This window comes from Camarhynchus parvulus, chromosome 2 (assembly GCF_901933205.1).
Source record: "Camarhynchus parvulus chromosome 2, STF_HiC, whole genome shotgun sequence".
Taxonomy (NCBI): Eukaryota; Metazoa; Chordata; class Aves; order Passeriformes; family Thraupidae; genus Camarhynchus; species Camarhynchus parvulus.
This window is the reverse complement of record NC_044572.1, coordinates 113241758-113257715: the sequence shown is the minus strand read 5'-3', so window position 1 is coordinate 113257715 and position 15958 is coordinate 113241758. Positions and strand designations below refer to the sequence as shown.

Below are 15958 nucleotides of genomic sequence, written 5' to 3'. Positions count from 1 at the left end.
ATCTAGAGTTCAGGGAGGGTCAGGAGATCACTTTGGGACATCAGGTTTGTGTGTTAGGGTGAAAAAGTGAACTCATCTCAAGGAGGAGAACACTCCAGTTCTGCTTGCACATGGTCTAGGTACTCTTGAAACCCCCTCTCAGCGGCCTGTAGTCCACATTATACACATCCAGATTAAAAAAAAACCAACAAAACAGAACAACCCCAAAAAACACAACAAAAAAAAAAAAACAAAAAACAAAACAAAAAAAAAACCACCAGGACCACCTGCAGAGTCAGTCCTGCCCACCAGAGAGAAACCCTGGAGAAGGAGCCATTGTCAGTCTGAAGTTCCATGGCAGAATCTGTATTGAAAAATCTGATATCCAGAGGAAGGTTCTGAAGAGTGAGGAGGTAGGAAATGGCTTCCAAGTTTTCTAAGATATTTGTCAACATGTACAGAAAGATACAGGAATATTCAAAAATCCTTAATCCTATAAGGGTGCTCTGCTATCTGAGCAGTACAGCTGGTACCAAACACTATGGCAGTTAGCACAAGCACTGCAAATATGTGAGATGGTCAAAATTTTAAAAAGCTCCTTAAAAACCACATGGACCACTAACACAAAATTATGTTTCTTTGATTTCTGCCAGAACAGCTCTGTAAATTCAGCAATAATTTTTCTAAGAAGGATCCAGAAATAAAATACACACCTGTAGTACTGAATGGGATGTGATGGGAAGATGACCAAATACTTACATGTAATTCTAGTTACTGTATCCAAAGGATGATGCACAACAATAATTTGTCTTTATGCTGCTATTAAGATTGCAGTACTGTGTGGGCAAAGCTGAGCACCCAAACCAGGCCCCTTGTCCCAGTTATGTTTAAGTGGTAGGGTCCTACAAACACAGTTTTGTATTTATGCCTGCCATAGCATCATCAAACATAGCACTCACCACCTCAGCTGCTTCCACTGACAAAGACTTTGAGCTGTTTAATGCACCTGATGCTGCTCATTCCTGCCTGGAGCCACAGTGAAATGCAATCACCTGTCACTGCTTTATTTACTCCTGGGGCATTTTGCTCGAGGCATTCAATGGGTAGAACATATTTCTTTTTCTTTTGAGATTAGAAATTATGTGAAATACTTATGAGTTAATAATTTTTTAGCTTTAAATCTGTTTGCCTTGATTTTCTAGAGATTTGCTTCAGGGCTGGAGAAGAATGTTTCCAGGTGAACCTGATTTGCTTCTGACAGTTGGGACAGATGCAATTCATTTGGGGGAGGGAGGGAAAATGGTGAAGGGAGGATAAAAGGCTTTGGAAGCTGGTTTACAGTCCTTTCTATCAGGGAAGCTTTGTAGTCTTCTGTCTTAGTAGCTGCCTGTTGTTTTCTCCTTCATATTATGCCATCACCTATTCCTCTTAATTGTTTTCTTTCTTTTGAGTATTCCCCCTCTGCAAATTTGCGCCCCTGCAGCAGCCCTTTAGTTATCCCTGGCAAAGACAGCAAAAGCTTTTTGGGGGGAGCTTCTTCAGCTAGGACTCGCCGCTTGCCCTCACGCCTGTCCTGGTGCTCCATTGACTGGGAGCAGCTCTGCCTCCTGCAGCCCTTGGGATCTGGGGGCTTTGGCTCTGTCTACAAAGCCACCTACCATGGTGCAACAGTGGCTGTGAAGCAGGTGAAGAAGAGCAGCAAAAACCGGCTGGCGTCGCGGCAGAGCTTCTGGGCTGAGCTGAACGTGGCCCAGCTCCAACACGACAATGTGGTACGTGTGGTGGCTGCCAGCACCTGTGCCCCAGCCAGCGAGAACAGCCTGGGCACCATCATCATGGAGTATGTGGGTAACATCACTCTGCACCATGTCATTTATGGCACTGGGGATGCATGGAGACAGGGGGAGGATGAGGAAGAAGGATGTGGAGGGAAGGTCCTGAGCATGGAAGAGACTGTGTGCTATTCTTGTGACATCATGACAGGCTTAGCCTTTCTGCACTCGCAGGACATCGTGCACTTGGACCTGAAACCTGCAAATGTTTTCATCACTGAGCAGGGAGTGTGCAAGATTGGAGACTTTGGGTGCTCCCAGAAACTGGAGAAGGGCTTGTCCCAGAGCGCCTGCGTTTGCCAGCAAGGGGGCACGTACACACACCGTGCCCCTGAGCTCCTCAAGGGGGAGAGGGTCACTGCCAAAGCCGACATTTACTCGTTTGCCATCACCCTCTGGCAGATGGTGACGCGGGAGCAGCCGTACCTGGGCGAGCGGCAGCACGTGCTCTACGCCGTGGTCGCCTACAACCTGCGCCCCTCGCTGGCTGCCGGGGAGTTCCACGAGTCTCCCGTGGGCCAGGCACTGCACAGCATCATCAGCTGCTGCTGGAAGGCCAACGCAGAGGAGCGTCTGCGTGCAGACCAGCTGCTCCCCAGCCTCAGGGCCCTCAAGCAGAGCCTCTAGGAAAACTCAGGACTCTTTACGTTCTTTTTGTCAACTTTTCTTTCCCTCTATCCTTCCTCTGAATGTAATTAATTCAGCCACTGTGTGATCTAAAAGTTTTGTTGCTGTTTTTTATACTGGAAAAAAATACCCTGAACTATTTTGATATAGGAAAATTAAAAATAAAGAGGTTTAATGAAACTGTGGGGTTTTACCCTGGAAGGGGATAGTGGCAAAGATGATGTTGGCAGACACATTTTTTTTCTGGTTGATGTGTTGTGTGCTGCCTTGCTCACTAGGAAATGTGATGTGCAGAAAAAATGTTGGTTGTAAGTAAGAGAAGTACAAACAAGGGTCTGCTTTTGGAAGGTTCTTTATATATAATACCTTTTGGTATTTTTAAAATGTCAAATATGAGTAGTTCTTGACACCACCTAGGGTAGTGCACTTCAGCTTTTCCTCTTCACTAACCAAGGAATGAGTATGTATTACAAATCAATGAATGCAGAAAAAGAAATACAAAGAGTCAGTGGTCTATTTAACTTGTTCTTAGATGTACCTAATTTCAGTAAGTATGCTGCTTCTGATATGGAAAATGTGAACTACTTACATAGTCCTTGAAATAAAGAACCTTTTTGTCAGTCTAAGGCTACTAAGAGTAAGAAGTTACATTAACAACTTGTCCTTTTATAAGACTTCCCTGCTACCAGGTGTGTCATTAGCAACTTGCTAGTTGGAACACTGTAAATTTTGAAGCATTATAAGAAGATTTTGTGCAGAATAAAGTTTAAAAAAGAAGGGGGAAAGAATGGTTAAGTGAGGATTATTTTGCCTTATAATGCATGGCTCAGTATTGGACAAGATACTGGAAGTACTGAAAAGGAAGTTTACTTACAGCAGTAAAAATGTTCCTCTGCTGGTGCTCAAAGCATACACTATTGAACTATCCTGTGCACTGCTTATGTCTTATCTGCTATCTTTCCTAATCTGGTTGTAGTGTGTCTGGGAAAGGAAGTGCTGTAGGCAACGCTGAAGACAAAAAGCTCTGATCCCTGACTTATCAGAACTGATAATTGTACATCTGCACCCTTATCTGGAGCTGCCTGCTGTAGCTGATATTGCCATTCTGCTCAAAGCCTCTGCTTCTTTTTAAGACAGGAGAAAGAGTGATGTTTCAGTCAAATTGTTTTTCTTCTTTACCTTCCCTCCCCCCTGCTTCTATTCTGGAAAAAAAAAAGTCCCAAAGGAATTGAGCCAGTTTCCTGATTTCTGACACACATCTGTTCTTAGCCCTGTGAAATCCTGGAAGTGAGCAACTATGTGAATTTGAGATGATTCTGTAGGTCTTTATGGTATTTGGGCTGGTAATTGAAATTAATGGTTTATAAAGCATATCTAAGCTTAACTATTTCTTGGTCTTCTGTCCCCCTTAAGTGGAAATAGAAAATGCTGGCTAGAATAAAAAACCCTGAAGTAAATTCTGGGAAAAGTTTCCTGTGTTTCTCTGTCAAAATAATTATGCTATGGAACCAGAACTTTTTGTGTGTGTGTATTGTGTAACTTATTTAATAAAGAAGTTGTTTTATAGAAGTTATGATAATAAGCCAGTTACCTTTTGATATTATTAGCTGAAGGCATGCAAGATAAAATTTTAGATAAAGCCATTGACGTGCCTTACCTCAATATCAAGCAATAAAAATGTTTTGCAGCTTTGAAAATAATAAAAAATTAATTTCTTCTAGTAGTTTCTAAATGCTTGTGTTGTATTTATTTTGCCAGTCTAGGAAGCTTGCTGTTTATACTGCTAGAAACCTGTGATTTTTTGCTTAATGATACTTTAGCATCAACAAGTGCTACTTGAGCCTCTGTGAAAAATCAAGCACCCTTCAAATTCTCTGTTGTACTTGACAGAAGGATACTGAATGGCCAAGATCTACTCTTGAAGTATAATCAGCTCTGCAGATGTTTCTGTCAATTTTATGGGGTTCTCTTTTGATAGTGTGAGAGAGAACTCTGCACAGCACTCAAGATCCAGGCACACCATACTCTGCTGCCATAATGATGGTCTCTGTTTTATTAACTTCAAAGGTTTGTTTTGTTTTTTGATTGCTAATGAGCTCTGAGTTGATACTAATCAAGAAATATCTCTAGCCTAACAGCTCAGAATGCTTGGCTCTATGTAAGATGGGAAGTTTGCCTGTTTGCCTCACTTTACACCAATATACCTTGAATTTCTTTCTGCCAGTTTGTAGTTGGCCCTTGCAAATAAATAACTCCACCATCAGCAAATTTGTTTATATTCTGGCTCTCCAGCTTGCACTTCATTTGTGGATGTGCTGGGCAGCAGAGGATCCCCTGAAACACTGGTGGGCACTTTCTCCTGCTGGGAGAACTGACAGTTTTACCCTCTGTGCCTATCTTTGACTAACCCAGCCCTGGGATTTCTCTCCTAAATGTGGCTGCTTAGTACCTTTCAAAGGTCTGTAGTGAAGGATTTTTTAAAATACCTTTGGAAACCCTGAGGGAACATATCAATCAGTGCCTTATCAACATGCTGTCACTGCTCCTAAGGAATTCCAACACAATCCAACATAACTGTGAAGTGCAATTCTTCCAATGAAAGCAATATTGGCTCCTTCTAAACAAATCATCTCTATGTATCTGTTATTTCCTTTAATATAGAATCTGCTAGTGTATCTTGTACAGATGTCACTCATGGAATTAGGAATTTGATTTTTTTAAAGACTTCCCCAGGATATGAACCTGGAGAGAAGAAGGGCCAGCAACACCTGGTTGATTTTCAAGGATTGCCTTCTCCAAGCTCAAGATTGGTCCATCCCCACAAGCAGGAAATCAGGTAAAGGTGACAGGGTGCCTCCAAGGATAAACAAGGAGCTCCTGATTAAACTCAAGCATAAATAATAAATATGCAAGAGTTGAGAGACCAGTGTGGGGTCTGAAGCAAAGAAGATTTATTATTGATAAAGAAGGATCAGGTTAGGGAACACTGAAACAAAAAAGGTGTACAGAAGTTCATTGGCCCTGATGGGATGCACTCACAAATGTGGAGGGAGCTTGCCAATGCCTTTGCTAGGCAGCTCTAGGTTGTCTTTGGAAGGTCATGGTGCTCAGGAGAGAATTCTGAGGTCTGAAAGAAAATAAATGTAACTCCTGTCTGCAAGACGGCCAAGAAGGAGGATCTGGAAAACTTACAGCCAGTCAACCTCATCTAAATCCTTGGAAAACTGGTGGAAAAAAATAACTCTGGAAATCATTGCCAAACATATGAAGGACAAAAAGTGATTTGGAGTAGTCATCAGGGATTGATGAAGAGGAAATCATGCTTGACCAACTTAGTAGCCCTTTGCCATGAGATTACTGGCTGCTGGAGGGCAGTGGTTGTTCATCTTGACCTTAGGGAGGTTTTTAGCACTGTTTGCCATTACATCCTCAGAAGTTGATGAAGTACTAACTAAATAGTGAAAACTGAAAATTAGCTGAGCTACTGGGCTCAAAGGGTTGTGATCAGTGACACGAAGTCCAGTGGGAGACCAATCATTAGTGGTGAATCCCAGAGATCGGCACTGGGCTGGCTAACATCTGCAGCGAGCGCTTGGATGATGGGATGGAGCGCCCTCTGCAAGTTTGCAGGTGATACAGAATTGGATGGAGCAGGCAATACCTTGGGTGGTTGTGCTGGTGTTCAGAGACATTACCAAGCTGCAGAAATCTGCCGATGGCAACCAGTGCACGGAGCTGCGGCGTCTGACCCCTGCACCAGGACGGGCCGGGGCCAAGGGCTGGGAGGGAGTTCTGCAGGAAGGAGCTGGAGCTGCTGGCAGCCCCCGAGCAGAACGTGAGCGAGCGATGCACCCTTGCGGCAGAGGCGGCCAACAGCACCTGGGGTGCGCTCCGGAGGCTGCTGCCGGCTCTTCCAGCACGGCTACAGGAGATTATTGAAGATAATAATCGTTCACTCAGCCCCGGTGAGACACATGCGGGGCAATGTGTCAGGGCTCTGCCGGAACAAGAAAGGCACGGATGTACTGGCCCAGGAGTGCAGCAAAGGGCCATTAAGCTGATCACAGAATTGGAACCTCTGCATGCAAGGAGAAACTGAGAGATGGGAGCGCTGACTCTCAAAAAAGAAGGCTCAGGGGGATCTTACGAGTTTGTAGAAATACTGATAGGAGGCAGTATTTATCATCCAAGAAAGACGGAGCCAGTGTCTTCTCAGTGCTCCTCAGTGGCAGGACTACATGTAATGGACACAAATAGGAGGGCAGGAAACCCCATTTAAATGCAAGAGAAAACATTTTTACTGCGAAAATGGTCAAACACTGGAGCAGGTTGTTCAGAAGGGTTAAGGAGTCTTCATCCCTGGAGAAACTCAGAACCCAGCTTGATGTGGTACAGAACAAGCAGCTCTAGTTGACCCTGTTTTGGAGGGGGTTGGACCAGACAGTCTCCAGAGGTCACTTCTAAGCACAGAAGTTCTCCAATTATAAAAAGCATGAGTTAAAAGGTCTGATTCTGGCCTTTTTTCCTTTTATTTTATAAAAAATGGCATTCACCAACCCAATCTCCCCTGATGCGTCTCCTTCCTCAATAATAACATTAATAGAGGTTTGAATTTCAGACATCTCCTGATTTCTACAAAAATCCTTCTAGCTTGAGCCTATTTTGTGTTTCCTTCAAGGACAATGTACATGCAAGAGAACTCTGCTTCTTTACAATGGCTTTGTTGTCTTGAGGGGGAAACAGGTGAAAATGTTTAGGTGGGGGTAGTATTGATCTTGCTTTCGGGGGTTTTTTGTTTGCTTTGTTTTGTTTTTCTTTTAGAAACCTGACATCAATAGATCTGCCAGCGAGTCTTGGCAGATTTCTTGTTCTTGATATTCTGAAAATAAGAAATTATGGAGTTTATGTTAGTTCCTTGAAGGTTTTTTTCCCCTCTCTATTTCTATATGTAATCCACCAGACATTTTTCCTTTTTGTTTTCTTTATCTGGACCCCGCTTCAAGTTTTTAAAAGATTCTTTCCTGCTTCTGAAGCTGGAATGAGCTAATGAGTGTAGCTGCACTTTGCTATTAACTTTGTCACACTTGCATACCCCCAAAAAACTTTCAGTAGAAGGCACATGATGCTAGCAGAGCAATTGCAGACAACTGTGTCACAACTCTAAGGGGATTCTGTTCATCCAGATTTTTCCCTTTCTATAAACTGGTTTTGTCCTTTCTCTCTCCTTGCCCATACATAGGTATGCAACACAGCTCCATATGGTTAGCAAGACATGGTTCTAAGTTATAAACCTTAAGGGCTACTTGTACCTAGTTTATTTATTCTCTTTGTTTCTGGAACTGATTGCCAGCAGTTTGATCAGCCTAAACAGAAGATTTATTGAAGTATTGCAGAGATTCAGATAATGCAAGTGTAAGTCTGGGAATTGTGGTATTGGAATGGCTTTGACAGCCAGGTATGATCTATTCAAGGCTATCTGATGCTAAGAACATCAAATAAGAATCTCCAAATAAGAATCTCCTCCTCAAATAAGAATCACCACTCATCTTAACTGTGTTCTGGGGAAGGAACAAAGCCTCATTTCTTCCAGCTGGTAAATGTAAAGGTCAGGTCTTTCTATTAAGATCAGATTAGATCTCAAGATCAGGTCAGATCTATCTTAATATTAACCAAATTTCACAGCTTGATATAATTATTTTCCTTGGAAACTCAACTATTCTGGTGTTTAGTTTAGTTTAGTTTGTTTATTTGTTTGTTTTGGGTTTTGTTTTTAATGTGTTGTGTGCTGTTTCTGGGACCCTGGGATGCCATGTCACAGTAGCCAGCTTCTCAAGGTGAGCTTTTTGTTTTGTTTTATGTTCTCAGTCCCTAAGCAGCACAAGCTGCCTTTCAAACTTCCAGCTCTGCAGCACTGAGAGCTAACTATTCAAAACTGGGTGGGTTAGCTCCTGCCTCATAGCAGTCTGGGGTAACCACAGCCTGCATGGAAACCTCAGCTCTTTCTCATTAATCTCCCAGTACCTAACTACCAAATCTGGTCGCATTTCCTAATTTTGGAAAGTATATATAAAGAAGATACTGGAAAGTGCTTCCATTCTCATGGGTACTAACTAACAGCAGTAGCCCTGGACATATTATCCATATTACAGTGTTGTATCTTGTGCTTTCTTGGTTATACAGACAGTATTGTCCACTAAGGGAAAGCATGATTTAAAAGTCCTGATTCTGGCCTTTTTTTTCTTTTATTTATAAAAAATGTCATTCACCATCCCAATCTCCCCTCACATGTCTCCTTCTTCAAATGGGCTCATGTGTAAAGCTTGACAGGATGCACTTAATGTAGAAATGATTTTATATAATTTTACCTAATTCAAACTGAATCCCCAGATAAAAGCCAATACTAATTAGTGCTGGAATGGTTTTAGGTCAAAATTTATTTTTTTCATGCCTTACAATGAAAAGGAACTTCTACGCTATCCTGAGTTCTGTGAAGTGCAACAATTCTTTTAGCAGTCAAGTGATTACAAGAAAGACAAGAAAAGATGGCTAGAAGCATGGGAACAATGCAATTATAATAAACAGTTTCTAGGAAAAATGAGAAAAAGGAAAAGAAAAATCATTGAAGCCCATAATTCCATATTAATCTTCAATTACTATAGCTATTGCTAAAGGTTTAGTGTATTTGGATCCCAAGTAGAAATATCAAGAGACATTTCATTATAGGTTTTAAAAGGAGTTAGCATAAGATACAATGCTTGATGCTATGCTCTTTATTTGGCTTGTTCTGTTGTTTGCTCCTCCTTCTACTTTTTTTTTTTTTATTGTGCTTTATCTCAATCCAGAAAGAAAGTGATAACATCACTATTTTCAAACAATAGAAATACTATATAACTTGGAAGGGGGCACATAGTCAATTCAGAAGGTAGGATGAGAAGCATGAAAACATAAGTCTGAAGAAGTATGAGTTGCTTCTGTATTCTGTGGTAAGATATACCACAGCAAAGAAAACAAAAACTGTTTCATACAATATACCACAAACATTTGTAAATTCAATGGGACTTAAGTGGATGCTTACTATTTGACTCAGGTATCAATTTTTTGCAGTGTTAGTATCTGTGCACATAATTTCATCTGCTACAACAAAGGTGAAAATAGGGATAGGAAATTGTTATTTTTAAAATTAACTCTATGTGGAATATTCTAGTTTTACTTTGTTCTAGCTATTTATCTGCTGCAAATACCTTCATGCAGCGCTCAAAGAGGCTCTTTCTATGCTTCAGTTAACCCAGCTGCCAAATATTTGTCTGCCTGTCAAAGAAAAGCCTTAAAAGCAGTTAAAGAAGGCAAATGGAACAAAAAAGTTTACTGGCATCTATCCCAGCCTGCCAGTAACTAGGGATGCCATGGGACAATTTGACAGCAGAGGCACCACCACCCAGCCCTGGACTTCTCTGAGCACGAGGCTGAGTTCTGCTGTCGACCCAGCCTGAAGTTCAATAGCCCAAGTGTTCAGCAGAGCAGGGAGGTGATTGCATTTGCCTTTGCAGGGCACCTGGGATAATAGAGCAATTCATAACTTAATAAATATTCTACTGCACATGTGCCAGGCTACAAAGAGCAAAGTAGGCTGCAAATTGGAAATGTAAATGCCCAGTTCTTTTTAAGTCACTCCCTCCACAAGGGCAGAAGGAAAACCGGTTTTATTTTCAAGCCATGTATTTTTCTTGACCACTTAAAAATGGTGAAAGGGTTTTGATTCAGATATGGCACAAATGAAGCTTGTACCAGAGACAAGTATACAAAGTTGCACCTGAACAGAGATTGTAAAAAAGCTGAATGTAAATAAGGGGAGGCTGGGGAGGCTGGATTTCTTTTTTAATAGCAGTTTACAGTATATACTACATAATACAATAAGTTTAGAGAGATACCATACACCTTTTCCACATCCTTGTTTTTCTCTTAATTAATAGTTTCAATAAAATGGTTTACAGATAACACAAAAGCTACATGCAAAGCTTTTGAAGGAATGTATCACTGCACTAACATGCCAATAGATGAATGTCACACTGATTTTTCTTTGTTAAGAAGGTTACAGAACTCCAGACCTCCCATAAAGTTGTCAATCCATGTACAGCTTTTAGGAGTGAAATGATTTCTATTAAATGTTTTCTTATTGAAAGGGGAAAATGAGACATCCCTAAAGTTTAATAAATCATTCCTGCCAACAGCTGACTTTCAGAGGAAACAAATGTAGTTAGTAGTAAATTTTTTAAAAAAGTTTTCACGGTTGCATTGTTTGTTTAAAAAGTTGTATAATGAATTGCAAACAGCATTTGAAAAAGTGTCATGATCATGAAAAATCAGCACTACCTGACTGATCACAGCAAAAGATCCATTTGCTCAGAGAGACAAGGGAGGGGGCTGGAGGAGGCAAGGAGATAAGCCAGAGACAGGCAGAGAGGAGACATCCCAAAATCCAAACCTATTTGCTACAACCCTTTCAATCAGTGAAGCTCTCACTGAAAACTAAGTTTATACTGGTGTGTGGCTTTCTGTGTTGTATGCTGGAGATACCTGCCCACTGGACTGTCAGGGTCCTGCATGACTTAATTTAAGGTCTTGAACTAGTGCTTAACATTAGAGAAGGGCACTGATTCAGTTCAGAGTGCTCACCTGTTTCCACCAGGTCAGAGTAGTCTCTTGGTTTGCTGAATGAAGCATAGACTTCCTCTCGCTCCCAGCCCCCAAAAACCCCAACTGATCTTGAAAACTTGTTTTATTTTAATGGTTCTGCAAACCATTACCAGTCCTGAGACCATCTGAGAGGGCTTTAAAATTTCCTTTTCTTTATGATTACACTATTACTAATTATGATTAGTTAGTGCTATATTTAAGCAGCACCAATGACTTAGCAATGTATGGTAGTACACAAGAAATGGTAGATTTTTCATTAGAAAAGAAATTTCCTTTATGTATGAAAGATTTTTAAGAGTAACAAACTCCATTTTCTGTATCAAAGGTATGTTGCTGCTTTTGCCTTTTTTTTGTAGGAAAAATGAGAAATAATTCCTAGGTATTAGCATAAGCATTTGTTCTTGCCAGAACAAAGGGACTGGCTCTCCCTCACGCCAGGAACATTTCATGAGAGTATAAGAATCAGTTATTTCTTTGAACAGGTAAGGGATTCTCAGAAAGGAAATACACCTGTGGCAGTGTGGTAAGGGGCTATTGGTAAGATGAAGTGACTGCTGGATGCTCTCAGAAACAACTTCCAACAGTCATAACTGTTGAAACAGTATTTTTAAACCTACGTGTTTCATACATAAACTAAATACCTGAGGTCATAATGCTGAAAAAATTACAAGTATTAATATTTATGAATTTTTTTCAGGGGATATAGGTACCATACTCAAACCCACCTTCTATGTTTAACACAACACTTAATTTTATTTGCCTAAAAATTGAATGCTTGACCACAACCCTAATAAATGTTAATACTATCTCTTCCTCAGTTTTAAACTTGTAGGAAATACTGCTTCCCTTGATCTGGAAGATCTGTTGCTGGGGATTTCACTGTGCATGGAGGCAGGAATGTCGGATGTGCAATCATTTCACATTAGTGTACATTAATTTAAGTGATTGCTGCAGGGGAAAAAATACTTTTCTGTTTTATATCATTTCCTAGGGGAAAAATAGAGCAAACTATATTCCACATTTGCAACCACACTTTGTAGACTGGTGTGAAAGGCCATGCACAAGCCCCATTTTTATGAAGTAGGAACTTCTGGCATGCATTTAGGTGAGAGATAAGTTTAATAGACTTGCTGTAATCTACTAGTAAGATGTTCTCTTAAACAAAACTTCTGGGCCTTCTATGAATGATATAACAAACTCTCTGGTTGTTGCTCTGGCCCTGCTACTGCGACCTCATAACTTCCATGCAGTAAACTGCAGCTGCCACTTTGCCACATTAGCCTTGTGGAGAAGTCAGTAAACCCTTTGAAACCAAAACTTCTTCATATTTGATGCCTCTTGGATCACTTTCATGTTATATTGTGGATCTGACCAGCTGTTCTGAGCAATCACAGCGTGATGATTTCCTCAGTGGCTACTGACTCCTGTTTCTAAAGCACATCTTTAACACCACAGTATCTCCTTTAGTTCCAGGTCCTAAGTTCTATGTTACTATTCCTGTTTCTGTCAGGTTTTGAGTAATTTAGCTTGGCTAGTTCACAGAAGGTCAGGTCACAACAGGAGAAGCATTGCTGAATTGGCTTTAATCTTTCTTTCCAGATGCCAGGGTTGGGAAGGGCACCTCAAGTTCCACAGAAGGCTGACACCTGGATGTAATCTAGATAAAATTGCAAGTTGCAACTAATATCCGGCTCTAATAGTCCTGTAACATCAAGGTGGAAATCACCCCTTGCTTTAAGTTTCTTCATCATCTGTGGCAAGCATTTGTTAAATTTTGTGCTTGCATACATTCACCATCTGAAAACTCGTTGGATCAAGAATATCACAAAAAGACACCAGTCCTAAAGAGATGAGGAAAAACTTTTCACAAATAAAAACCTGCAAACATAGGGAGTGATGCATTCCACTTCAAGAGAAATTTTTCTTCTAGTCATAAGGCAGTGTGAGGCCAGAACCATTCCTTAAATTATCCCTGTTCCATGACAGAGAAGCAGCACAAGCCCCGTGAAACAATTCCCTACTACTCTGTCTCGCCAAAGAATTACATTAGATTAAACTGGTCTTTGGATGAAAAAAGCCATGATCAGCAACCTCATATCTGGGCTCTAAAACACATGGGCAAACGTGTATATGGGCTACATACACTGGTAAACAGAATTGCTGTAAAATTAAACACCATTTTTTCCTCCCAGGACAGACATCCAACCATGCTAATACCCTGAGGCTGGCAGCTTCCCACAAAGTCTTTGCAGGAGGCAGACACAAAGAGGAAAGACAACTCCAAAGTCTTTCATAGCACAGTCTCGTGAGAGTTTGCATGCACCAGTATGTGCCACCAGTGCCTAAACACTGCCAGTACAAAGCATCCATAGAGAAGCCAGTGAGGTAAGAGCAGCAAAACAATCTGTGTCCTGGAAGCCACCAGCCAATTCTGGTGTTAAAACAGCTTGTTCTGTTCAATAAGTCACATAGATATTATTTCAGTAGGTGCAAGTCTTCAATGTGTTCTAAGAACTACTGCAGTCTTCTTGAATTACTTTCACAAAGTGAAAAGACCACAACAAACAGTGCCAAGTGGTGCTGCCTCAAGTGGCCAAATCCAGACTGGAGAGATTTGTGTAGTTTATTATTTTTTTTGTACTTGACTTACTTTTACCCACATGAAATCGTCTGAGGTGATTTCTAAACTGAAAACTGGATGCAAAAATCCCACAGTTCTGTTTGTATGCCCACTAGCTCTGCTTTTACTGGGCTGATGCTGGGGATTTTTTGTACAGGAATTGCATGCCCCCACTCTTGATAACCTGGCCTGGATAACGACAGGTGATAGGGTAGGAATGCAAGTATAAATAGTGGGTGTGAACAGAATACCCAAACTGGCATGTTCTGAGAGGATGCTTGCCCAAAACCTGACAACACTAAGAGGAAATTAACAATAACAAAGCTTGCTTAAGACAATGACCACCCAGATTAAATGCTAACCAGGGAATTAGATTAACAAGAGCCTTCTGAGGGGGAAAAAAAGCTTGAAAAACAGTATGAGAATTTGTGATTATTAGAAGAAAACTTGCAGCAGGTGCTAATATTTCTAAGAGTCTCCTCATCAGACATGGTAAGCAGCTGCCACCCCACTGCTGGTACAGACTAGGGGGACTGACAGGATGAAGGAATAGTAGAGACCCACACCCCTCCTGGTATGTGGAATGGCTGCACAGGCTTCCAAAAGTGGGACTGTGTATGTTAATGCACATTTCTTGCAAGAGAGTGGAAGTGCATGTAAGAAATGTGTGACCATGTCAGTGGGATCAGTTGTAGAAGGGTATGAAACTTGTAGGTGCTTACCAGCAGTTTGTAAGCCTCTTGTATTCTGATTTCTGTTGTAGTGCTGATACTGACCCACAATATATAGTTCATTGATTACCAGCATATTATAGGTTGCCAATCAATAAACCACCTTAGTTGCTATCAAGGCTGTGTGAGTTACAGAGTCATTTTCTGCCAAAGGTGTTTTTGTCATTGTTACAAATTTGACAGAAGCATCACATCTGCAGAACAAAGAGTAGAGAGAAAACATTCTTCTAAGAAAGCAGAGAACACATAATTCGTGAATTTGAAAAAAAAATTAAGATTGAACTAGAACAGGATGAATTCAAATATCCTCCTGAAAGCCTCCCAGATGGACAATGCTGTTTCAGCCCCAAGTGTTTGAAGACATATTGTAAGGATGTATCACAGATTCAATGTCACTAGAAATGCTGTAATTTATCAGCAGCTTTGTATTTTTTGTCACAGTGACCTGTGTCAGAAAAACAAGGCAGAACAGGCTGACAAGGGAGAAGTTTTGCTCTAATCACATCAATGATATTAGAAGCCAAGTGTATTATCTGCCAGACAAAAACCACACATTTAGAAAGAACTTGATGAAGTTTAAGTTGCCCACAAAACAATCTCCTAACAATCAATATTTGTGGCAATGTTTGTCAACAGCAAAGGATTCCATCAAGGCACAGTTGCTCTTTTTCTGAATCACAGACCTAGCTCATGTTTTCCATGCTTACATGAGGACTTTTTAAGGTAAAGACAGCCTACAATTTTGAGGGGTGGTTGCATTTTCATATGCTGAGCCTTATGATAGAACTGGCATGAAAATTTAGAAAATGTAAAATGGACAAGCGAGGTGCAATATGAGAACTCCAGCTGTGCATTCTGTCTGCCTGCTACCTGCAGAGAGCAATACCCATTAGCAGCTACCCATCTACACAAATCAGTCTTTTAAAGGACGGTATTTTTCAATTTAGTTTAGGTATTTTTTAGATTTTTTCTGAAGTTCCAGTAGCCCAGGCACTTGTAGAGAAAGCTAATCACTGAGCAAAGAACTTGGATGAAAGTTCTGCAACATGAGACAACTGAGAAACACAAGAGGATCAGCAGATAGCCTACAGCCTCTGCTTGGTCTTAAATGTAGGTTTCTTAAAAGGGTTGAAAATAGATTTCATTGGATTTCTCCTGAGTGATTTAGTGAACTCAACCATCTATTGATGACCTTCATGGAAGCCTGCTTCCTATGATCCTGCTTCACAGGTATTGAAGACCAGAAGCTCAAACAAAACCCTTAGAAGTGTGTTCAGATCCCAATGACCTTGGAGAAGGAAGTGATTTACAAGTAAATAGCAATATGTTAATCACCACTGAAAGCAAATATTAGAGGTATTAGGCTGGCACAACCAAGACAGCTTCCAGGGAGCTGCCCACATGAAAGAACCACTATGAAAAGTGACACAGCAGATTTAAGGAAGCTGCTGTGAGCTCTGCCAAAACCATCCATG

General features: G+C 40.9%; 1 protein-coding gene across 1 annotated transcript; it reads left to right on the top strand.

The window, feature by feature from the left end:
* The first annotated feature begins 1388 nt into the window (after nucleotides 1–1388).
* MOS (MOS proto-oncogene, serine/threonine kinase) lies at nucleotides 1389–2438 on the top strand. Its single transcript, XM_030943730.1, has one exon. It carries the CDS (start codon nucleotides 1389–1391, stop codon nucleotides 2436–2438), a length of 1050 nt encoding a protein of 349 aa, XP_030799590.1.
* Nucleotides 2439–15958: the final 13520 nt, after the last annotated feature.

Excerpts from the sequence above, each read along its gene's own strand:
- MOS (XM_030943730.1), top strand. The coding sequence starts at position 1,389 with ATGCCATCACCTATTCCTCTTAATTGTTTTCTTTCTTTTGAGTATTCC.